General features: G+C 38.6%; 1 protein-coding gene across 6 annotated transcripts in view; it reads right to left on the bottom strand.

Moving 5' to 3' along the window:
- MCTP2 (multiple C2 and transmembrane domain containing 2) overlaps positions 1 to 26,768 on the bottom strand; it is a 241,253-nt gene that overhangs the window by 121,622 nt on the left and 92,863 nt on the right. For 5 of the 6 annotated variants that reach the window (XM_055326554.1, XM_055326553.1, XM_055326557.1 and 2 more), the window contains 6 exons: positions 26,502 to 26,644; positions 25,640 to 25,716; positions 25,024 to 25,135; positions 21,122 to 21,157; positions 10,009 to 10,173; positions 7,691 to 7,821 (listed from right to left, as the gene is read on the bottom strand). In XM_055326554.1, the coding sequence (XP_055182529.1) occupies positions 7,691 to 7,821; positions 10,009 to 10,173; positions 21,122 to 21,157; positions 25,024 to 25,135; positions 25,640 to 25,716; positions 26,502 to 26,644 (664 nt within the window). Of the gene's footprint in view, positions 1 to 7,690; positions 7,822 to 10,008; positions 10,174 to 21,121; positions 21,158 to 25,023; positions 25,136 to 25,639; positions 25,717 to 26,501; positions 26,645 to 26,768 lie in introns of those variants that run through there. The other variant, XM_055326558.1, reaches the window with a different exon arrangement.

Raw genomic sequence — 26,768 nt, 5'->3', positions numbered from 1 at the left:
GGTATTTATCTAGAGAATTGAAAGGACACCAATTCAAAGGGATACATGCACCTCTATGTTTATAGCAGCATTATTTTCGATAGCCAAGATATGGAAGCAGCCCAAATGTCCATTGACTGATGAATGGAAAAAGATGATGTGGTTATCTATTTGCAATGGAATATTACTCAGCCATAAAGGATGAAATCTTGCCATTTGCCACGACATTGATGGAGCTACACATTACAATGCTAAGTGAAAGAAGTCAGCCAGAGAAAGACAAATACCATATGATTTCATTCATATGTGGAATTTAAGAAACAAAGCAAACAAGCAAAGGGAAGAAAAAGAGAGAGACAATTCAAGAAACATACTCTTAACTGTAGAGAACAAGTTGATGGTTATCAGAAGGGAGGTGAGTGGGGAGATGCGGGAAATAGGTGATGGGGATTAGGAAGGGCACTTGTGATGAGCACTGGGTGATGTATGGAAATTTTGAATTACTATACTGTACACCTATCACTAACACTGTGTATTAACGAACTGGAATTAAAATAAAAACTGCCAAAAAATAAATAAAAAATATAAAGGATTTGTCTTTCAAAATTTCTGGTATCATCACCATAATACTCACCGAACCTCCTGCAAAAAGGTAAGTATTGTGTGAACAAACCATCTTTTTTTTTAGATTCAAATAAAGATAAGTATTCTAAAGTCCATTAAAATATAATAGATAATATGAAAGACATTCATCAAAGACATTTTTAAGACAAAAGTTTTGAAAGGATAATTTAGGTTGTGTCTTCGTTTGTTTTCTAAAGAGTATCAGATTCTTCCCTGAGAAAATACTAAACGATTTAGTTGGTCTCTTAATTCTCTTTTGGTGCTACTGAAGCACCACAGAATCTGTTGCTCTTTCTCAAGGCTTTATCTGTTTAGTTACCTATTATGGACTGAGAACTAGGAGAAGAGATTCAGCCCAGCTTCGTGGGCAAATTAAACCATCATCTACTCCTCCCTTCTTTCTCACTCCAATAAAAACTGTGGACTCACTGTCCAATTCTAGAATTTTATAAGTGATGTTACATATTTATTTCTCTTCCATTTTGAATCTTCTAAATTTCTTCCTAAACTCTACACAAATGGCAACTTTTAGAAGCATTTATGAAAGCTTAGCTTACTGGTGTATATGTAAATTTTCATTGAAAAATAAACTCAGTTTCCAGGTATATGATCTAAATGGCTCTCATAATGAATTTTTCAATTATCACATCAATTAATAAATAAATAATAAGCACTTAAACTACTTTTTCCATGAAAGGCCATAACATAAATATTTATAGTTGATGGGGCATATGGTCTTTGTTGAAACTACTCAAGCCCGCTTGTAATATGAAAGCAATACTAGACAATGTAAACAAATGAACAAGGCTGCTATCCAATAAAACTTTATTCAAAAACAGGCAGCCATCTGGATTCGGCCCATGGACTCCAGTTTGCTGACCCCTGATCTAGAGGAATGTTAATAATTTGGCCCTGGTGAATTACATCAATGTCAGGATCTTAAAAATTTACAAGGTTGGATGCTGATAATACAAACACACTGACAAAAGCATCAGGGAAATTGACCTAAAAATAATTTTGAAAGCATAACGTTTAAAAATTATTTTTTATTTATTTAAGAAAGCCCTACACCCCACATTGGGGCTTGAACTCATGACCCCACGATCAGGAGTCACATGCTCTTCCGACTGAGCCAGCCAGGCATCCCTAAAGCCTCACTTTTAACTCACTGTAGCCCAAGAAAATCTGGCAACATAGCCAACGATGCACTGAATAAAAACTGACAACCCATGATACTATAAAACTGTTCTTCCTTCTGTTGGGAACTATGTGGAAGGCACACACTCAGAACATCTATGTAATTAATGAGCCTTAGCAAATTAGGTTTGTTCCTGGGGCATTATCACACAAGGCAAGTGATGGTGTCTGGACATTCAGAAGGTATTCCATGCTGGCCCTTAGGTCACCAGGAAATTCTCACTCCAAAATCTTGGAATAAGAGCCCCACCACTGTTACCACCTTCATATTATGGAAACAAAATAGCAGAGTCCCCCATGCATTTGTGTCTAGAGAGGAGCCACCATTGTTCCCTTGCAGGAGGATGGAATTGGGTGGCTTTGTGGCCTCATTTCTGCTCCCCTCTCTGGTCTCATCTCGTGACACCACCCATCCTTCTCATTCCTTTCAAGCCTTCTCTCTCCTCTCTTGACCTTTGTCCATGTTCCATCTTCCTGAAAGTTCTTCCTCCAATCTCCTTGTCAGGCTAACCCACCCATCATTACAGACTCCAGATTAGACCTCTTCTCTTCCAGGAGGCTGCCTTCTGCCACCCCCAATCTCCTGCCTGCCTACTTGTAGCAGCCCCAAACTTTTTAGTGTCTGAGGACAGCATCCATCATTGTCACTTCCCACTGAATCCCCAGTTATCTTTGCAGGCTATCTAGCACATGACGTGATCTGTATTTGCTAAATAGAGTGAAGGAACAAACAAATGAAGGCCAGTGGCATAAGGAAGTTCAAAGTCAAAAAATCCAAATAACAGAGGCAGTGTTTTTTTCTGTTAACCAACTACATACTGTGCACGAATTCCTCCCCTACAGAAGAAAGGATGAGAATAAATATATTTACTAGGTGCCTCCCAAATTAAAAAGTCTATGGTTCTCTTCACCTGAAGAAGACAGGGACTTAATTACTAGTTTTCTTCCTCTGCCACAGGCAAATAGTAAGACTATCCTCTCCAGCCTCCAGGCAATTAATATGCCGATTGAGCATTGTTTCTGGCTTCCCTTCTTGTCTTTCTCCATTAATTGGGCAGCATTTTCATGTTTTAATTCAACACATAATTTTGCCATATCAGTCACCCAAACCTGCTCAAACTTCACTTGCCATGATAGCTTTTAACCTCTTATTCATTACCATAATTCCCTGTTTTATATTACAGACTGGTCAGCTTTTAGCTTAAATGCAAGGGGCAGAAAAGAGTTTTAAAAGCTGTAAATCTCAGAGGCTAAGGAATGGGGTGAACACGAAGAAAATGGTGAATGTGTCAAGCCTGGCTGTAAAAGCAGATCGACGACATGTGGTGCAATTTGTCCAGAGAAATACTCCAGCCCCACCTCTCCACCACTTCGGAGTCACTATTAAACTGGGAAAATGTCAGAGTCACTTTCCAAGGCACTGTGTGGGGCTGAGGGTTGACTCTGAGGCAGTCAGGTTAAAATGGACTCGAACATTCTCATTTTTAACTTTGAAACTAAAGCCTAGAAATTCTATACTAGGGACACCTGAATGGCTCAGGGGTTGACCATCTGCCTTTGGCTCACACCGTGTTCCTGGGATCAAGTCCCACATCAGGCTCCCTTTGCCTATGTCTCTGCCTCTCTTTGTCTCTCATGAATAAATAAATAAAATATTTTTTTAAATAAATTCTATAGCAGGTTAATCTCTATAATCAATTTGAAATGGAAAATATGCTGTAAAGAAAGCAATACAATTGTTTTGAAATGGCCCAGGTTTACAATGAGACAATCTATATTTACACTCTTGTCATTTTGTTTAAAAGTTGCAGCAGGTTCCACTTAACTTTATTTCTTCCTCAAAATGTTCACTATCTCTGGACCATTGATGGACTTTAAAACCAGAGACTGGTTTTCTTGTTTTTGTTTGTGTGTGTGTGTGTGTGTGTGTGTGTTTGCTTTTTAGTAATTTTTCTGTTTCATTTTGATTTGTTTTTGCTCACAAATAAACACTGGAGTTGGTAGGCACTGTGGCCCACCAAATGTTGGATCTGTTTAAGCACCTTTATGTCACCTGCCTTGACCCTCTTGGGAGTGACTCAGTGGAAGATTGAAGGGGAACCAGGACACAAGTGGATTTCAGAAAGCTCCAGGTGACTCAGGAGAACCTGGAGGACCATGAGGCAGGCACATGTCTGAACCGTCACCAAGCTAGCAACCCACCAGTGCCAATGCCACTGCTCAATCCTTCCTTCAACAAATCTTCCTTCAACAAATCTTCCTTCAAAAAATCTTTTGCACCACATCCTAGAAGATTGAAAACTTCTGCTAAAAAATTTCAAAAAGTCTAGGGCTCCTAGGCAGCTCAATCAGATCAGTGTCTGACTCTTGATTTCAGCTCAGGTCATTATCTCAGGGTCATGGGATTGAGCCCTGCACTGGACTCCACACTCAGCACAGAGTCTGCTTGAGATTCTTTCTCTCTTTATGCCCCTTCCCCTACTTGCACTCACTTTCTCTCTATAATAAAATAAAAATATAATCTTTACAAAAAGTTTGTTTTGAAAACATATATGTATACTGAATCTTACTAGCCAAATTTCTTTCTCTTGAATTGTATAATTTTAGTTGCAAATGTATGGGGATCTATTGTTGCCACACAGAAAAATCTCAAAATTAATAGTAACAATAATATCTAACATTTGAGTGTTCAGAAAAGACCTAGGTATCAGATAAACACTGTTGCTGTTGCTGACCGTCATGATGACCCTATAAGTTGGTCAGGACCCCACTTGCATGGATAGAAAGCCCAATTTCACAAGCATATTCATTGCCCAAGGTCCCATAGCTAGCAAACTCTCTGGTTCAGCAAGCCCTGAATTTGCAACTCGAAGCTGGTGTTCCTTTTCTCATGTCAAACTGCCTGCAAACGGAAGCTTCACTGATGAGAATTTCCTCAGAGAGGCCATGTAGGACTTTAAATTACTGGCATCAAGGTGTTAACCAAAAACAAAATATGAAACAGGTCTTAAGAGACAGTTATGACTCATTCACACTGTCAAAGAGTTGCCTCATGCAAAAAGGTATTTCCCAACCATGGGGAGATAAAATAACTGAGCCTTAAAATTACAACAAAGAAGATGAAATGAGAAGAAAATAAGTGAGAAATTTAAAGTGAGAAGGAAGAGTACATAATAAGCCTGTGCTATGAATATGCCAGCAGCACCTCCTCTTTCACTCTGAGAAGCAGTATATATTTTTAGGGTAGGTTTCACCCCACCTGGAGGTTGACTGCAGGGTAATACTGTATAGCCAGCTCCCAAGAGATGCTTTTGTTATTTTTATACATCAGGAGAGGAAAAAGGAAAAGGATACCAACAAGATCCTTTAATATCCATGAAGAGGAAGGACATCATGACCTCCAGGACAGGTACATATGTAAGTTACAAACAGGAAATAGCTAAAATAAATGAATACTCCAATGACAAAACGTGGAAGAAAAGGGACATCTTATTTTTTGTGGCTGTGTAGAAACTTAACACTCATCTGGAAAAGCATTTCCTATTATGTCAAGGAAACGTGACAGCACAGTGATGTGTGAAATGAGAAGGGCATTATTCTTTGCACCTACTAAAATAATACATTGGCCATTCATCACTGGAAGCCCAAATCCCCATCACTCAGATAATGCTTTGGGACACAGAGTTCTCTGCACATTTGTGCATTTCCGCAACTTATTCTTTGCTCTATGGCCTAGCACAAAGTTTCTAATCCTGCTGCCATGGGTGTGGTAGGGCACTGGTATGTCACAGTGGTGACAAGTGTCAGAGGTATAGGGAAATGTCTAAATTATCTCATTTACCCTGTGTAGGCACAAGAAGGAGAGATGAGACCAGGCTACAGTCATCAGATAGGCATTATCTGCAGGATGACCAGGGGAAGACCTCCTGCAGGAGCCGGAGGGTGTGACATGGTCCAGTTGGCTACCCCACAGCACCAACCTGGCCCATGTGGTTGCCAATGAAGCAATGTCTGCCACCTGTGGGATGAATACAGTGCTGGGGTTAAGCGGGCTGCACAAAGCAATGCATCCAGGGTTATGTCATATACTAATGAGCTGAGGTCTCAACTGGTGACATGCTGTTCCCCTGGAGGGTGTCTGGATATGTATGATGGAATGTGGATGTGTTGTGTGTATATTTTTCACACACTAACTGGGAAAAGCAACGGGTATCAGGTGGATGAGATTTACTAAACATCCTGCAACATGCTAGACAGTCTGACGGAACACGGTGTCTCCATTGAGAAACACAGCAGGAATGTTCCATGGGTACCACTCCCCACTCATCCATCTCAGGAGAGCTGCTGATGAGAGATGGAGTGATGAGAGCAAGAAGAGCTAGCACTCTGTGTGCCAGACACTGTGCTCAGTATTTTACCCAGAAAAAAAAACAGTGCACAAATACTGGGTTAGCTGGGTCTCACCCCATTTCTGCCTGTAAGTACCCCACAAATGGAAAAATATTAACTTCTCTGGGCCTCTGCATTTCCTTGTCAGTGAAACGAAGGGGTTCTATTAAATGAGTCATTTTCAATTTTTAGCTTTTGGCAATAAGAGTTTCCTTCAGTTAGAATCCCAATAGAGAATAGAGGTAAAATTTGAGATGCTCTGGCCTCAGGACAGAAGTTTTAGCAGATCTCCAATTCTCCAAGGGTTGAGCCTCAGGCATCCCCCTGAACTCAGGGTTCCAGAGACCTTGGTATGAAAAAGCTGTTGAGAGCCCTTTAAATGCATATATCCTAGATTTAAGATTTGTGTACAAATTATATGTATATGGGATGAACAAAAGTAGTGATTTGATGGAAAGATACTGGGTCTTGGAAAGCACAGAATCCTAGCCCTGGCACTTGCTGCTCTGATGTTCATGGCCAAGTCATTTGTAAGCCTCTTGCACTCTTTTCCCTACTCCACAAAATAGGAATAATGCTGCTAACTTGCAGGGCTATTTGAAAGATCAGAGATGAGCTTTCCACTACTGTCTCCATGGTACTTCCCATGGGCCAGCCACAGCGCAGGCACAATTTCATTTAATAGTACTGCACAATAAGGAAGCTATAATATTCATGGTATTGCTTGATATTTATGGGTGAGTCCCTCAATTAAGGACATTGAAAATTTTCCCATCATCCTGAGACACCTAGCTTCATATTCTTACTACATTATATGGTATTTTGCTAAGTAGCAAAACCAAGATTATAGGGAACACTGGAAATCTATACAGTTGATTACTGAACAATGCAGGGGTCAGTTGTTCTGAAGTCCTGGCACAGTCCAAAATCTGCATCTAACTTATCACTCCCCCAAAACTCTACTACTGGATAGCCCCCTGTTGACCAGTGGCCTTGCTAATAATATCAACAGTTAACACATATTTTGTAGGTCATCTGTATTCTCACAATAAAATTAGCTAGGGAAAAGAAAGCGTTACTTAAAAAAAAATAATAACAAAGAGAAAATTCATTTAAAGTACTGTACTTCTCAGAAAAAAAAAATCGCATATAAGTGAACCAGTGCTATTTCCTAAATAGCTTGAGAGGGCTCAGTATCTTTTTTTCCCCCATTTTTTTTAATTTAAATTCACTTTGCCAACATATATATACACAGCATCTTTTTAAGGAGGATACCCAACACATACTATTTTCTTCTGTTTTAATCAATGGAAAATGACATTTACATGTTAAAAGAAAAATTCTTCCCTAGATTAAGGTTCAGCTAACTTATGGCTCCCGGGGTGCGGGTGTGAGGTTTCACTCTATGCTCAAACAGATCAAGACATCCTCTCTGCCCAGCCACATGCAGAAATAAGCTCCACACACATTTCCCACTAGTTAGAAAGCAGAGCAGACTCACGTGCCCAGACGCTCCTCGTGCTTTCTGCTGTCCTTTCCCCACACTTCAATGTCCAAAATGCCCATCCTGTCAGAGAAGTAGTGAAAGTCAAACTGTTCCCGCCACTGCGGATTTGCACTCTTACACAGTGTCTAGAAAACATGCAGTTATAATATTTATTTTCTTAAAATGCCATTCATTGCTACAGCAGCTACATACATTCATTTCATTTCTAAACTGCGGGAGATGGTGATGGGATGCCTCTCCCTTAGAAAGTTAAACTTTCCGTTTTGGAACGAAAGGGGCTTGGAGGTTTCAAGGAATTGGCAAAACCGCCCTAACCCATTTAGCTCACCCACAGATTCAGTAATTTATTCAGCAAGTTAGAGAGTAACCCCACAAGAATTACCCCACAAGGAACCATAAATTATATATATATTATAGACAGATAAAACATATCTCAGTAGACATTTACAGTGGCTCTCTTACAAAAGATACTACTAATTGGCTAATCGAATGCAAGTAAGTAACATTTTTATTAGCACATCCATTCAGTGCTGGCTTAAGAAGTATATAAATTAGCAGTCAGAGGTGTTCATTAACATCTGTCCGATGCCTTGCACGAGAAACCCATAACTTGTGCATTGCTGCCTGTTTTAAAACCTGAGTTTACTGAATCCAGTCACTTGAGCGAAAGAAAGCTAAAGCCCCACTGCTGCCACACTGAAAACGTAACCAGCCCCGTTTGAAAACTCTGCCAAGTGTTTCTATGTTCTCCCAGTGACTGCGAACCGCTTATGTGTTTGATCCATTAAAAATGCTTTTTTTCGCTTTTGTTTCATTTACCTAGAGATTGAATTTGTAAATAAAAATGAGCAAGAATGCCAGGCACTGACAATCAGGCTCTAAAAAGACTGCATCAACTATTAAATCTGAGGGTCACACTATTCCTGCAAGGGAAAATGGGGACAACTCAGACATCGGCTGTAGCCAGCATCATGTAGTATCATTTAAGCTCTTTCTCACACTGAGCTTAATATATCAGATCACAGAATTTAGAAACCATGGGGTGAAAAATATTCGACCACAAATTAAATGCGATATTCCCCAAGGGGGACTGTAGCAAATACTAGACTAATTCTGCACTTCACCTTAGTCCAAAGGGCTAAGTGTACTTAGCGATGAATAATTTTTCTATAAATCCTTAGCCTGACCCTGGCAGATGTGCTCACTCTGGGTACATTCGCTGTGAGGTAAAGCCTGAAACTACCTGATTAGAAGAATCACCTGCCTAATTCTGCTGTAACTCGCCCAGAATTTTTCACATTTCTCCAGAATGATTCTCCGGTGTGAGCTTCAATTCTTTACTCGTGTGGTGGAGTAAGTGATGTTTAATGTTTGATTCTGCACTGAAGAGCGTGCAGCAGAGACCACCTCTTGCTCTCTAAATTATTTTCCAACTGCGTCTGTCTGCATGTGTTATGTCCTCTACACTACAAGCCCAAATTGCAAATATCCTTGGGTCTATTTTCAAAATCTTCCACCAATGTTTGGTTTGGTTTTTTTTTTTTTTTCTATGTGGCTTTTGGCAAGTGACTTAACTTTCAAGTACCCTAGTTCCCCCAATCCATAAAACCGAGAAAATATTCCTGTCTGACTGTTATGTAAAACAAATTCATTACCATGGTTTGGAGACTATGGTTTTTGAAATAAAAACCACACCAAATTACTAAGATTAAAAATTAAGTGGAATTTGTTTCAGGAGAGTAAGATGATTGAGTTTTAAAGGCAGCTAAAAAATGCCATTACTTTTATTCAAAACAAATCTCTAACACTTCAGTTTAAAAAAAAATCACAGCAAAAACAGCATTAAATATCTATTTTTTGTGTTAATACTAACAAGTAAGAGAAAGCAGAGAGTATATGATTTTGAAAATATTTTTCGTTATCTCGAATGTTTTCACCCAAATATAATATATTACATGATTTTATTTTTGTAGGACTTTGAAAATATTTAGTTATCCCTTTCCTGTAATCTATGAAACAATGTTTGCTTATTTTCAAAACGAAAATAAATCATGCATCCAAAATCTATTATTTAATAAGCCTTCTCTAGCTCCAGTTACTATATTAAAATAAATTATGCTAAGCAACCCAAAAGGTATATTAATTGACTGCAGCTATACAACTATTTTGTTGTCTGGAATGCTCCTAATAAAGTTACGAGGGCAAAAAATAAATTTCTCCTCTTTTTATGAAATTTAGAGTGGAAAACATTTTTTTTTCAGTTTCTTTATTGTGAAAGATCTTTTTCTTCTTAAGGAATTGACAGAACTTACCTTACTTTTATACCTCTGATCTCCCAGTTTTAACTGGACAAACATCTCTGTCATGCTTCCTCCTGAGACATTCTTCCCTTCCAACAACGTTATACTTATAATCCCGTTCCAGAGTTGGTTCTTTTTCAAGGACTCTGAGAGCCGCAGGTTACGTATCAAAGAGGACTAAAACAAAGAATGAAGATGACATATAAACTTGCTGATAATTCTTGAGTGTGACTTTGGTGATCACAGGAATTCCAGCTTTCAATATGGGATTATGAATAGCACTCCCTGACTGGTGAAAGTGTTATTAGTCTTCATTGATTTTGCAAACCTGCAAGCACAGTTATATGATTTCCTCCACAAGCACTGGACTTGTAACAATATAGTGAAGGATGATTGGGAGAAACACTTGGATTTGGCACTGGCCTACTATACTCCCACCCAGATGTGCTCCTTGGTAGGAATTCCTCATCTGGGCCTTCAGTTATTTTAATAGTAGGAAGGGAAGAAAGGCATTCTGGGAAACCGAGAGAGAAGCATAAGGCATTGCTTTGCAGGGAAGCAAAATACCTCTGGGTATTTAGAAGTAATAGTTTTGAATTTATCCTTCACACTCAAATCTGTCCACACTTCCCTGTATTCCTTGGGCTACTACTAAAAAGCCCAACAGCACTGTGAGAGTCACAACTCCACATACAGCCTGCAATCAGCTAGCCAGCCAAATAAGCTTTGCAGATCTGCAGGGAAGAGGAAGATGTATAAAGCATTTAGCACTGTGCCTGGGATCCAGTAGAGATTCAGTAACTGTTAACTTATTTTCTTCCTTTTCTAAATTATTATACTCATGCACACTCACACACATCTTAAATAGAATATAGAAAAAAGCAAACATCCCCTATTATTATTTTTTATTCCCTATTATTAAATTATAAAGACAAGCACATTTATTTTTAATTTCTATTATGTAAATTTTCAAACACAAAGGCAGAGAGAATGGTATATACATCTCCACATATTTATTCATCTGATTCAACATTTTGCCACTCTGATTTCATGTATCCCTTCACTATCTTTCTCCACCTGAAATATTTGAAAGCATATTTGTTTTTACATAAGCACCATGCCATGATCACACTCCACAAAAGTAACCATAATTCCCTTAATATTGTTAAATATCCAGCCCATATTCACATTTCCCTTAAGGTCTCAACCATGTCTTTTTTATGGTTAGTTTGTTTGAATGAAGATCCCCACATGATCCACATGCTGCATTTTGTTGGCGGAGTTCATTTATGTTCGCTGTTCAATACATGAAATGGTATGATCCTAGGCTGCTTTATTTGAAGGAGAAATAAATGGACTGGAGAATGTAAATGGCATCAAGCACCATAGTAAAGCAATGAATTTCTAACACTATATATTCATTCCTGTCATCTACTCAATATATCTTCGAGATCATTTCGACACCAATTCGCTCGGACACCAGTTAGTTACAATCTATCACAATAAATGGTATGTCAGTATCATATTAATTATATACCAGCTTACCTCATCCAACACGTGTCACTCCACCACTTTTAATAAATGATGCAGCAATGCCACACCAAGTATTTAGTTGGTCATTTTATGACTTCCTTAAACAACACACATTTAAGGAAATCTACATTTTCAAACTTCACACCTGTGCTGCCTTTCTCTTAGAATGCAGGCACATGTGCACAGGAGTTTTGGAGGTGCCGAGACAGAGCAGGGAGGGTGCATGGGGTTAAAAAAAATCCCTTTCCTCGGGACAATGTGGACAATTCTTCCTTAACTTCTGCTTCCAGTTTGGTTGTGGATAGAATATATTCAATAATGAAACTTAAGGAAATCAGTAAAGTTAAGCAATTTCATGTTAATAACACAGTCTATATATAGACACATATATAAACATGTATGCACATGTGTTTATAAATCTGTGTGAGCATATAGATCTGGATACACTGAATACATCTTATTAAGTACACCAGCTGAAAACTTCTATCTTTAAAAGGAAAATGAGATTTTGATTCATATATCCTGTTACAATTCTTTTTTTTCTTTTAATTTCTTTCTTCTTAAAGTTTGACTTGCCAACCAACCAGCTAAAGCATGACCTGTCCCATGGCCATGCTTCAAAGTTCCGACAGATATATTCCTCCCTAAACACTGCAACTATTTCAAAATCCTTTTTATAAAGAAGGGAGTAATGTCCACATGGGATCAAAGGGCATCGTACAGTCTGGCAATTGCCTAAGAAAAATGGCAGCACTTCCATGAAATATGCCCTAAAATAATTTTGTGGCTTGGTATGTCCTAATTTCAAATTGGATGTTTATCTTGGAAAGGCTTCTATCTAACTTGTCCATAAAACAGCCCCACTTAGCTCTAGGAGCTCTGTGAAAATGGAATCCAAAGCTGGTTATTAAGGGGGCCGAGAGATAGGTTCCATATGGCGGAACAGCATGGGAGGGCAAGGCTAAAGCCTCCATCAGGCTCAGCTTGGCTGGAGCTCCTGATCTATCCACGGACACTCGTTGCATTACACCATAACATCTGGATTATTGCTTGTAATGTCCCTGGGAAATATCCACTTTCCATCAAAGCCTTTATCTATCTCAGTCGGACTTTGAACATTTTAGTATTTAACGCAGTCGTGTTTGATGTGACTGACTTGCTCTTTGCTGTCCAAGATTTTTTTCCCCCCTTACTAAAGGCAGAGTAGGAAAAGTGAACTATTTATTGCAGAGTTCAGAGATAGACAAGCACAGAGGGCCTTTATTCTACTTCTTTTTGCCTCCATCTTTCTGCAAAAGCCGCTACAAGGTTATGTCCAAATAAAGTTTTGCCCATGAGCAACATATTCTGGGGTAGGGGAGTGATTTAAAGAAGTGTCTTAATTACTTTAACGTTTGTCTTTAGCCTTGGACAAGAGATGGGGCTTGAGAGCAGAGTCGGTGGGGGAGGGACAGGTACAGTTGGGGCCATCCTGTGTGTGCTCTGATAGAGTTGGGCTCCCCAAATCCTTTGCACTCTTCAAACAATCCCTGTCTCCTCACAATAAATCTACTCCTCTGCACTCACTCTGTTAACTCCATAGCTCAGGTTTTCATGTCTGTGCCTGAGCCTATAAGTGAAATTTGTCATCTTAATGCAGCTTGGAATGTGAAAGGAGAGAAGGAAATGACCCATCAAAGGAAAAACCCACCCCACCTGAACTGAAACAAACACCAGGAGATAGAGCAAAGTTTCTAGGTCCTGACCCTAATTTCTCAGCCGACATAAAGGATAAAATATAGTACACCAGGGTTTTGTTATTTTTCTCCTTCCTCCCAAAGGATCAGAACCTTTCACTATTGCTATGTTGTTTCATTCATAGGCGCTTTCTTCCTCAGCCCCCAATCCACCAAATCCACACCCTTTTTCTGAACAGAAATCATTACTTCCAACCAAGGCACACACATTAGTTATTACCAGTGAATACAAGGTGTAATATTTAACTTAGAAACATAAGTGACTTTTGAGGCACCTGGGTGGCTCAGTGGTTGAGCATCTGCCTTGAGCTCAGGGCATGATCCTGGATCAAGTCCTACATCAGGCTCCCCACAGGAAGTTTGCTTCTTCCTCTGCTTATGTCTCTGCCCCTCTCTCTCTGTGTCTCTCATGAATAAATAAATAAACTCTTAAAAAAAAAAAAGTTGAGGATCCCTGGGTGGCTCAGCAGTTTGGCACCTGCATTTGGCTCAGGGCATGGTCCTGGAGTCCCAGGATTGAGTCCCGCATTGGGCTCCCGGTGTGGAGCCTGCTTCTCCCTCTACCTGTATCTCTGTCCTCTCTCTCTCTCTCTCATATATAATATATATATCATGAATAAATAAATAAAATCTTTAAAAACAAAAACAAAAAAATGTACTGACTTTCATGGGTCACTTGGGTGATTCAGTTGATTAAGCATCCAACTCTTGGCTCAGGTCATGGTCTGGTCTTTCAGGGTTGTGGGATCTAGTCCTGAGTTAGGCTCCATGCTCAGTGGGGAGTCTGTTTCCTTCTCCCTCTCTCCCTCTACCCCTCATACGTTCTCTCCCTCTCTCTCTCTCTCAGATAAATAAATCCTTTAAAAAAACCATACTGACTTTCAGGAAAATGAAAAGCTTCAGCTAACAATTTACTTCTGGGTCATGACAATCCCAGGGAGAATGCAGGCAGGGTAAAAAGGGAACAAAGGTGAAGATAAGTACTGTGGAACTTTCACTCCCAACAGCAGAGAATCTTCAAGTTTGTGATATAGGAACAGACTTTCAAAACAGTGAACGGGCCATCATTCCTAGGACATATCAAATGGATTACAGCTTGGCAAGATGCTTTATTTGAGGATTCTAGCCAAGTGGCATGCTGAGAAGATGGTGATGTGGACTCCAGTCTCTTGGCATGACTGCAAAAGAAAACCCAGAAATGACAGACATGTCAGTGAGGTATCTCCTCTCTGTCATGGGCCAGGAAGAATGGCGGAGAGGTTAGGAGAGAAGAAAGATCTTGAAAGGAGTAGCATGCAGTCCAGGAGCTGAGGCCACAGCCTGTAGGCATCAAAAGCAATGTTACAGCTGGCTATGCCACACTCCAGAACAGACCATGCTGACCAATACCACAGGACGATTATCCCACAGCACTCCCCTGGGTGGGACAAAATATCAAACAAATTTTAAACAACAGAAATGAAAAGGAGGGGCAGTGAGAAAATATTTTTGTAAGACTTTTCTAGGAAGACCTACCTACTCGGTGCCAAATTACTGTGTGGGTCCTTTTTCTATGATCTCAGTTATGGGAGTATAAAAATATATATTCTGACACCACCAGCGCATCCTATTTTGACTCTAATTATTCAGTTTTCCTAAGTCATTGTGAGAAAGGAGGTGTCAATGGAAACAAATGCATGGAAAAAAATAACTTTGTAAGCTAAATGAACAATAATACGAGATTCAGCTCTGCTGGCATTGCTTAGAAAAGCTATGGGAGAATATTCAGTCTACAAAAAGGTTTCCCTGAAATATTCCTTCCAAGCTTTTTTAACATGTAAAACAACTGTTCATTGTCAACAGCTTTTATAGCATGACACGAGAAGATCCATACATTCATGCAACAGGCTCCCAGAGAAGCTCCTTCTTGGCAGCTTCTTATATCACCCGAAGAGGATCCTGTAGGCATAAATTCTCCTAGAACCACACAAAAATCTTTGCATAAGCATATAAAGAAAGTCTTTTAAATTTCCCACAAGGACATGGACATGGACCATGAGATTTAAATTTGTACATGAGAACTAGATTATAGTCCCAAGGATAATGAATAATCTGTAGGTTGTATAGACACGTTATCTATAAAAGTTTTACGGGAAACTTAACACCTTTTCATTGTGAAAAAAAATGCCATTGCTCAATTTTTGCACTCACAAATAAAAATTAGATTAAGATTTTTAAAATTTTGATACAATCTATGAATACCTACTTCTCAGGGATCAGGACCAGGAAAATGCTGCTAATGCACTTTCTGTAGTTAAAAACTAAAGTGAAAAAAAAAAAATGAAGGCCACATGATTCAATAGGATTTTCTTTTTCACCCTAACCCCTAAGAAGTTTGAAGTTAAATGTTGTCTATGCCTTTCCTTCAGGGAAAATACTTCAGGGACATGCCTTTCTAGGACTGTCCTACCTCCCTATTAGTGAAGCAAGCAAGGCACTCACTCTCAGGCTTCTGCAACAGGCAGGTCTGGCCCCTAAATCCCTTCATTGTTTTGTGTTCCTGGCACAGCTCTTGCTTCACCCTATTCCTAGTCCTTCCTAAGATTTAGCAGCACTAGTTACTGGCCTATAAGGTCTATGCTTCTCACACTGCTAGCTTCATCTGCTCCTCTTCCCATCCAACACCCCATATCAGACTCAAGTCTATGCCAATGGTTCTCAAACATGAACATGCTTTAGAATCTCATGGAGAGCATGCTAAAAGATTGCTGGGCTCCATCCCCAGAGTTCTCATTCAAGAGGTCTGAAATGTTGGTGGGGGGAGGGTCATAAATTCACATTTCTAACAATTTCCAGGTGATGCTGATGCTGCTGGTTCAGGGACTCCACTTTGAAAACTCAATTGGCTGAAGCCTGATAATAAATGCTTTGGAGCACCTGCCATGGACTACATTATTTTATATAATCATATCTCAATTCACTTCTTCCTCCCTCTCATTTGATAAGATTCACTGCAGTCTTTCTCTGTCCTCAGCACTCAGCCCACCTGGAAAGCTAGTACAAAGTCTAACCAGGCCCTCTGAATATCCCTACCTACCTCCCTACTCTCTTGTCTCCCGCTGACTCAGCAATGATATGATGGCCATGCCCGATTCATCTCTGAATCCTCAGGACAGTATTCCAGCCAACATAATATGTGCTCAGTGATAGGCTTTGGGCCAAAGTAGACTGTTATGCCACTGCGAGGAGACATTCGGTGAAAAGTTTAGGAAGGCTGTGGCTCTGGTTTTCTGGTCCGGATCACACACAAGGTTGGCGAATGCCAACAGATTCGTGGTCTTAACCTAGCAGGACTGAGGCCCCTGGAAATGAGGAAAGCCCTTAGAAGTAATTCTGCCCAGGATAATGCTGACCTAGACTTCATAACAAGGCAGCAGAGGCATCAGGGTTCAGATATTTGGCACTGGGCCCATGCAGTATGATGTCTACATAGATGATAGTAGACATATGCAGACATACAGACAAATAAATTAAAGAGATACAGACAGATCTATAGACAAAGAAATTAGGCAGATGAGATTAGATAAAGATATATAGATTTATAGGCTGCCTTCATAGATAGATAGAGATAGTTACATAGATTAATAGACTGCCTTCCATAAGTCCTAGATGTCAGATAGAAAGAGAGGGACAGACCGAGCAAAAGGAATTAAAGAGAAGAAAAACCAGAGATGATGGAACCTAAATTCATTCAGAACCCTCATCATGTGATGCATGATTCTTACAAAGAAAATGACAATTTTAGGGGCATCTGGGTGTCTCAGTGGTTGAGCATCTACCTTTGGCTCAGGTCATGGTCCCGGGGCCCTAGGGTTGAGTCCTGCATTGGGGTCCCTACAGGGAGCCTGCTTCTCCCTTTGCCTGTGTCTCTGTCTCTCTCTGTGTATCTCTCATGAATAAATAAAGTCTTTAAAAAAAAAAGAATAGAAAAGAAAATGACAATTTTAATAGCATACAAAAAAGCCAAAGCAAAGGCTTAGCTCCTATAGGTTGCATCAGAATCCAACAGGAAAAGCGAACCACTCCTGGTACTGAAACTAGAGGGAATATAATGCAGAGAACTGGTGTCCCAGGTATAGGATGACTGAGCGATCAAACAGACAGGGCCGAGAAAAGCTAAGGTAGGCCACTGGAGGAAGCCCTCGCTAGCACTCTCAGGATGGAGCGGGGGAGGACAAACTTTCCCTGCCAAGGTCCACAGAATAAGTCTTCGGGCTTCAGGCCATTAGGTCTCTGTGCCAACTACAATATAGTGGCAACTCTGCCCCTGCCAGTTAGAGACAATGTGTACATGTAACGGCTGTGTTACAATAGTACTTGCACAGATGTAGGGCTGGATTTTTGCCCTGGAATTGAGGATCTGCAAGCCCCAGGCAAGCGAGGCAAAAAGAGTATAGAGAGTCAGACTCACGATAGAACCTGAAACCAAGGCAAGTATAAGGAGAAATGCAAAACGCAGTCCATGTCTAGACAGCATGTAAAACAGTGGGAAAAGGAAGAGATACCCTGGAAATTCTCCTACACTGGAGTATCCTACAATTCCTCTCATTGCATAAAGCCAATGGTAGACTACCTGACCGGGGAACCTAGAAGACATATTCTGTGGTTACCAGTCTCTGTAATAACAAAGAAGTACAAAGATATAAGAATATGAGGCTGGAGTACCTGGGTGGCTCAGTGAATGAGCATCTGCCTTTGGCTCAGGGCATGATCCTGGGATCAAGTCCTGCATCAGGCTCCCTGCAGGGAGCCTGCTTCTCCTTCTGCCTAAGTCTCTGCCTCTCTCTGTGTGTCTCTCATGAATGAAAAAATAAAATCTTTAAAAAATATATAAAGCTGATAGAAACCCAAAAAATCAACATCATCATGAGTCAACTAATTTCATATATATATAAAAAGTGGTATAGGTCATATCTCTTACTTCAGATTGCTGGCATAGTCCTCATAAAACAGTGGTCGGTGGGGGGCATGTAAAATATAGAGATTTACAGCAGGGCAAATGCATGAAAAATAAAGGAAATCCTAGGGAAGGGGACTCGTGGTCAGCCACAGGACCTACACAGACTCAAATGCAAGCACAGGGGAAGGATGTGGGTGAGTGTATGCCCACATATTCCTGGGTATGATCAGTGATTTCTCAATTCCATTTTTTTATCACTATGGGTGTTTTTTTTCCCCCGCATTAAACTATCTGATATTAGAGAACTCACTGCTGTTAATTTTCTAAGTGTTACATGCATTAGAAAAAGAGTAAGGTTTGGAAACAGACCTATTAGCAGAAAAGATTATGTAGAATAACTATCTAAAAAGAACTAGTTATCTGATTCAGGCCCTGTTAAGTCAAATTCTCAATTCTCAAGCTAAAATGCTCGTTGGAAGGTAAACAGAGGCTCTGGGTGAAACCAAAACCCACTTTTAGAGGCAATTTCTACATATTTACCACATTACGGTCAAGGTCAACTTAGTAAGAAAACACTTTAGAAGAGAGTCTGACATTCTAGGTCCTTTTGGATGGTGCAAAATTATAAACTCATGAGGTTTAAGAGGCAATTACCTAAATAAAGTTAAGCCATTAAAAGACTAAGATTGAGGTGAAAAAGTCAATGACATTTTATAGAGAATATATTACTTAGGACTAGTAAAATTTTAGATACTCATAGCATAGTAATCTTCTCTATGTCAAACTTCTGTTACCTCGTTTTTAAATATAATATGGAAATCCTAAAAAAAAGAGAAAAAAAGCAGCTTACAGTTTAAAAAAATACCAAGATAGGTTGATCAGGGCATTTTAACTACATCTACAGAGGGTTAATCACTGCGCCTACAGATTTTCCATGGGACTCATTTTCATAAGTCAAATTAGAATCTTCCTCCAAAACCCGCAAACTCTTAAGTAGCAAAAAAGTCGACCCATCAGTTGAAATCCTTCATCAACCTACAAAGCACACCTCCCGTGTAAGATCAGGAGTGGCCTTCCACGGCTCTATTCCACTGAGGTTTTATTAAACACATGCCCCAGGTCTGGGCGTTTATTAAGTCTCAGAGCCCAGTGCACTGAAGTCAAAATTCTAGAAACCACAATGAGAGAAGGAAAAAAAGAACACAGCAGCTCTGTGGTAAGACACCAGACCACAGGACAGATATAAATACTCCTCTCCAGGATCCTCTGTGCCTTTCGCATTTGTGATGTCTCTATCCAGGCCGTCAACATTTCTTGTCTCCCTCCTCATTCCTTCGCTCATCCTCCCATAACCTCTCTTGTCCTCCCTAGGCTCCAATATTCCCCAAGCTCACAATTTTTCTTTCTAGCCTTTATGTTCTTCCACAGGCTGGAGCTCCCTAACTAAAGATGGTTATTGATGTACAGTACCAGTGTTTTAGTGCACAGCAGAATCAATAAACGAGAAAATACTGCTTTGTCAGGCTTCTCCAAAGCATGCCGGGAAACTTTACTGCTTCGGATGGTTACAGAAGCTCTTAATATGGGAGAGCAAGAGAAGGGCTCCCTTCTGTGGCAAGAAATGATGTTCTCCTACCCTCTAGTGACTATAAAGGAATAAGACAAAAGTTAGGGGAATGTTTGAGACAGCTGCACATTATTATTTATTGTCTCTTAATTTTATTTCTAAAAACAAAACAAAACAAAAACAAAACAAAACAAAAACAAAAGAAACCAAGAAACCAGAGTCTTGCAAACCAAGTGACCTGGTGAACAAAACAACTTATTGGAGTTATTTTTAGAGTTTTCAAAATGCAAAGGATATACGTTTTAGTGGAAGGCGGGCTTTGATTCCTTCAGATTTTAAAAAGGAAGGTTTAGAAAGTTCATCTTTCTTCCCAAACGACTAGTGTTAGAGAACAATTCTCTCTCCGCCTCCCCTCTCTATTTCACACATGCACTTTTACAAACTCACAAAGCCTTTGTTTCAATCACCTTATTTTACAGAGAAGTAAATAGCTGTTGTATGGTGAGGTTGGAAATGAGAGCTGGCGTGCACTTGTGCACGTAAGTGTGTGTAAATGCATATACAGAGATCGTTGGGTTATTTGCCAAATACCCACGCACATGACGGCCATGTTGTTTTTTTCTCTTTTAAAAGTAGCAGAGCAGCAAAATTAAGTCATAAATACTTTTCTGGTTTTGTTTATGTTCACACCAATTTTGACATGTAGTCACTCACAAAGTACTAATTTAATAACCAGATAAATCATGCTTTTCTACCTTGATACACGCAGAGCTTTTACAAATTGGACAACAGTTTATAATTGCTTAAAAAGACACTAGCAATGTTAAAAAAAAAAAGTCCCTGGTACTTCATGAAGAAATCTTTCAAGAAACTCTCAGCAATCAACATAATAAATGGTAAATATGAGTAATATAAAAGAGATTTATAAACTATACCACATATTCCTCTCAATTAATCTTTTCATTGCCCCTACAACACCAAAGCTAGTTTCCATGTAGTGGCATATAACTTCCTACAGGGCTAATTCTAACAGCACTACACTCCAAATAATCCAGGCTTAATGAAGTGGAACATTCTAACATGGCTGGTACATATAAAATGTCACCACTAAAACATGTATACATTCAAACATCTGGCTATGCTGCTTTTAAATTTCATTTTAAATGAAGCTTCATTTAAAATGAAATTTAAAAGGGAGGTTGTTTCCTTTCTATTCGTAGCAACAGTGAGAGGAAGAGAATACTGTCACTATGTATGACAGTTGGATAATACCAATCATGTGTACGTCTGTGTTTGTACAAAGATGAACTTTTCCCCAAATGATGTAAAGAAAAAAACAGGTACATTTACCTTGCTGGCACTCAATCGCTTCCGATTTGACCAACGCTAGATATTGAACCCATTGAATGATGAAAAATGGTAAAAGGAAAGAGAGAAATAGAATCATTAATAACAGCATTCCATTATTATATTAGCCAAATATGCATATTATATTCAAACAACTAACACCTGAATTCCCAGTTTCCAGAGAAAACACATTTGAGCAAGAAAACAGAAACAGGAAAATCACATTTCTGTGATTGTGAGACATCATTTTCTCCTAGTATTCAATAACGAGGAGACGGCAACATATGAATACTGCTCAATCTTTACGAGTACCAGTTCTTAGTATGAGAAGGCTCTCGATCCTTTAAATGATTTTCACTGTCTTAAAGCTCTATAATTTCAGGTCTAAAAGCAAATTGGAAAGGGAGATTTCTCCTACTTGAAATATTCAATAGTATTCTAAAAATGTTTAAGAAGTTTACGGACAATATGAATGCATGTTTAGGCTTCCATACTTTTAGATACTAAAAAAAAAAAAAATAGTCAAAAAAATCATTCCTTTTACCCTCAATGAGCAACTCTCAATATTCATAATAATGGAAAAAATCCAAGCTGTTTCTGCACAATTAAGAAAAACAGGCTATATACCACGGAGGGAGGGAGGAACAAATTTTCTGAACAGCAAGTAACTTCACCACTGTTCTCTTTTGATCTCTCATTTGTCATGCTAAGGCTGCTGAATTTCATCTACAATTAAAATTCGTCCCTAGTAAAATCCTCTCATTACCCCTGTCACCGTCCAGGACTGCGAAGCTCTACTCTGGCTGGTTAGCCAGCTAACTGGATGTTAAAACTTGGATAAATTTGGGAGATTAAAGCACAATTATGAATCTAATCGAGCAAACCACATTTACTATTACGCTTAAGGAAAAAATACCTTTAGGCGAATGACCTATCCACTTTGCCAATATGTCTTCCCAATCAATTAGAAACCAGAATATAAATACTCTTGGGAGGAAATCCACTTACCTTCCAGTGACCAGCAACTAGGAACACTGGTGCAGAAATGACTTGGACATATTCTTTATTAAAATAAAGCACTTCCCCTGGTTAAACTGTGAGTTCTGACATTTACATGTGACACACAGTTATAGATGCTACAATCTGGGTATTAAAGTCAGTTCTTTGTCTATTTTCCCAACATCATGACAAGTATTTTCACCCAAAACAACCACCAAAATGAATTAGCATCTTATAGGTACAAATGTCTATTTAGGGCTCTCTAACATATAACTCATCTGATTTTTTTTAACAATCATAAAAATTAAACAAAATAGGTAAGGAAATTAATGGAAAATAAATATCCTGTCTGCTTACCACGGTACTAAGAGCTACCATATATTGACAGCCTACCACATGCCAAACACTAGATTTCATAATCTCCATCTTCACATTCCTGTAAAATAGTTTTTTTTTTTAATCCCCATTTCACATGTGAGGAAATTGTGGTTGAAAGAGGTTAAATAATTCTGTGAATGTGACCTGATCACTTAACTTCCAAAGCATGAAAGTAGTGGAGCTGGGATTCAAATCCAGGCAGTCTGATGACCAAACCCACAATTTTAAATACAACCCAATAAAAAGAACCAGTTGGTGGGTTTGTCAGCCTTCCACGCAGCACCTGCTTCCAATACACTGCCTCAGCACCACACCCATATACACTTACACCCCTGGATGTGAGGGTGAGTTCATAGACATTTTGCTTGTGTTCAGATTTTTGTTAGCCTGGTTCTAAGGCGACAAAAATTAGATGGTGGAAATTTACAAACGATTCCCAGTTGAATAATCTATTATCTTTCCAGTCTCGAGTGTTAGTTATTGCCGTTTAAAAATCCCACATTAAGAATGTCTTTAAATATTCACTAGGTGAAAAGAACAAATGTTTTCTGATACCCACTCTATCCAAAAGGGCCCCATATACGCTGCATAGGTTAGATTATTCCTTGCTTGGGTATACTTTGATCAAGTACATAAACAGAAAAATAAAACTACCGATCAGAATAAATGAGAATAGGCAAGGTTTCCTATATTATAATGCCCCATAAAATATATATGCAAGAAATATGTTGTATAATAGACCTCTTCCAGACAAGCAAAGAAGAAAGAAAATGAGAAAGCACAGGAGCAAGCAGATACACAGTCTGGCAAACTCTTAAAAAGAAGTCAGGGGTGGTCGAACTCAGTAAGATGACAAGTGTGGCTCCTCCTAGGACTCTGAAAAGATATTCTTTGAGATGTTTTATAAAAGCAAATTCGGGCAGCATCCATTATTAACACCTCTGCAATTTGAAATAAATTTTTAACTAAACTGGCATTACTTTAAAACTCTGAATTTTGGCGATATTTAAAAATATTTTAAGGGCCGGTGTGACTGTTAAACATAATCCAACATACTACAGAAACACTCACAACAGGAATAAATATGCAGCTTTTTTCATGAGAAAGTATCCAACTTTCCAAACCCCACTTAAATATATAAGAAAATTTTCAGAACATCTCAGATAGCAATCGCTCCATGGTGGCAAATGATACTTATGTACAATGCATGTTATTTTAGCATGGCATCCAGCTCAAGGAACCAGCCACCTACTACACACACTGACACTGAATCTAGTAGCAATACTGTCAAGGCTGAGAGAAGCTAAAGAAACCTCTCCTTCACTATGTTGGATAGGAAAAAAAAAAAAAAAGGCTTATTTTTAATACCAATTAAAGGTACTTTAACATCAAAATATCAGCTTTACTGAGGTTTCAAGTTTCAAAAGTACTATTTCTTTAAAAATTAATAAATGGGAGGGTTTTTTGCCCCAGTTACTGTCAAGTAAATGCTTCAAGTAAAGAATTCAAATTAAAAATAGCAATGATTTAGTTGACTCTCTGGCAACTGAAAAATCACTGTGCAGCTTTGCTATTCCTTTCTGCTATTTTCTGTGAGTTTACTAGTAAATCAGTCCTGATTTTCACCATGAAAATAAATTACAACTAAAAGCAAAGGTGATGTCAAAATGAAGAATATTCTCCTCATCGACCCCACTGACTCAATTCAAGAAGTACTACTGGAGCCTAATTTATAAACAGGCTTCAGATTTTCCTACCACATTCTAAACATGCTTAAATTTGAACACATTCTAGTCCTTTTCCAAGTAGGTATTTTAGTTGGCTTTAAAAACGCCTTTCAAGTAAGTTACAATCAAAGATGCTTTTTGTTCTTATTTTAATTCTTGGAATTATAAGGTCTGACCCCTGAATAAAAAATAAGATTATGATTTGTATTCACATATTTTCTCATAAAAACAGAGCCTCAGTCAAATCATCATAAAATCCATTGCTTTGTTGGTGTTAGAGAGATCTTCAATAGGCCATGCATTAACTAGAAACATCCATGTAATAATAGATCAGAGGATATTAAAATTTATATCTTCCCCAAAGTACTCTCAACAGGAAATATGAAGCTAAAAGAAAACAAAATAAACTGTAATGCTACAAATATGTATTTGTTCACCTTAATAATGTACACTATAATAATTAAATCCTGGGAACTGCTTTGCATAACTGAATAATGTCTAGGTCACCCAGTACTTAAGAAAATAGTTAATGGAAACCTTACCACTTAGGAAAAGCATATACATTTTAATAATAGGAATACCATCCGCATCCCTAGCCAAAGCTGAGATCATTCCTTAAAGGATTTTCTTTCCAGAGTTCCAAAAGAAAGGATGCATAGAACCACAGATAGATACTTTACATTTTGGCACAACTATTTGTTTCCCTCCAAAAATAATTACCAAAAAATGCCAGCCATCTGGTAACCCAGTTATCAAAGGACAATTGAAGAACTTTGAAAAGAACAAAAGAGTCATACTTACATGTCTCTTGAAATCACCCTGTTTTACTACTAGGCTCAAATTTAACACAATCACTCCCATGTCCTCTTCTAAACTGTTTGGGTCTTCCAATTTTAAAATATGTTCAGTTGTTCTATAAGCAAAAAGCAACAAATAACATAAGCACTTATGGGCAGTACTAGGTAGTGTCATAATGCATAGAGAGATTACAGAAAAAGTCTCCTACCTCTGCATAAGCCTGTGACGGGAGTTTTAAAAAGCACCAGATCTGGTAAAAATAACCCAACCATCTTCAGAGTAGGGGAACTGCTTGGCATTGCCTAATTCAACAGTTGGTTAATGGATTCTTTTCCCTTACTGCCCAAATAAAATTTAAATATTTGTTTTATTTTTAGGTTAGGTAGGTTAATGAACCTGAATAATAACAGTTCAAAATCCAATACACATTTCAGAATGCATTGTGGAAGATTTAATGTTTGGGAGATAAATGATAAAATCATTGAAAATTCACATTTTAAAGCACTCTTTCATGTATTCAGATTTTTTTTTGTCATTTGATCTAAACAAATGTCACTTAACATTATCTTGAGTTCCCTCTAAAATTCAAAATAACAATTAGAAGGTAAAAATACAATACCTGTTAAGCTCAAGATCTCTGAGAATGACAAATGCAGAACCCATGAAATCAGATGTAGTTAAATCTCGATCATATACCTACAAAGAGGGAAGAGACCAGGAACACAAATTAATACGGTAAACCAAGTAAATTTATCGAACTATTAATAAATGCAATTGGCTGGGAATTTTGAATTCAGTCTTCTAGACCTAAAAAATAATTTGCACAGTACAGATAATGGAGAATTAGGACACGCCGATGGCAAGAACAAAGATTATGCAAACTTGCCCATTTTGCCTACTACCACCAAAACAACAGCAGAAAATACTCTTAAGGCAGTATTCATATGCACTAAAATGTTATGCACAATGGATCAGTCCCTGTAGTTTAAATGGTCTCTCATTAAGATTTAGTATTTTCCACGGTGAGCAGATCTGCCAATTAAATAGAAATTTGCTAAATATTCTATAGCAATCCCATCCTGCATTCAACTCATGCAGCTTTAACCCAGATGTTAGAGCAATTGATGCTTACAACCAGTAGCTTAAAGCTCTATTAAGTATAAAGTTATTCCTAATGAGAAAGGCTTTCCTTCTTGTCGCCACTACACCAGCAGTAATAATTCTTCCACGTGCAGTAAGTTTAAATACAATCAATGGAGATATTATTTTCACTCTGATTTTCTGTGGAGTATACACCACTGATCTGAGGAAAACATAGTTTCAATGGAGGGTATAAATAATCCCTTCTTCTCTAAGATGTTTTACCCAGAGCTTAATAATAATAAAGGAATTTGGGAACGTTGCCTTTTTAAGGGGGCAAAGATTGCTGAGAAATCAATGCTTTTAATAAAAGAGCAGATTTGAAAGCCATCTGTGATTACCTTCACACGTAGCTTTTGATCAAGGCTTTGAATTGGAAGTACAACTATCTCATCCCAAACTGGGTTCAAGTTCTTATATATGACTTTACTTTTGTACAGCGTCTTCCCATTCAGCTTAAATTTCACATAGGGATCGCTCGTGCCTTTAAAGAAAAAAGAGAGCAAGACAGGTTTTAAAAATATACGTAAAAGCCCAGGATCTCCGTTAACTAAGGATTCTTTCCACACTCCCCTGGCTCAAAGCATTTCACGGAGCACGCCCAGAAC

The sequence above is a fragment of the Nyctereutes procyonoides genome, unplaced genomic scaffold (assembly GCF_905146905.1).
Source record: "Nyctereutes procyonoides isolate TBG_1078 unplaced genomic scaffold, NYPRO_anot_genome, whole genome shotgun sequence".
Taxonomy (NCBI): Eukaryota; Metazoa; Chordata; class Mammalia; order Carnivora; family Canidae; genus Nyctereutes; species Nyctereutes procyonoides.
The sequence above is the reverse complement of the archived record's forward strand: the minus strand, read 5'-3'. Positions and strand labels throughout refer to the sequence as shown.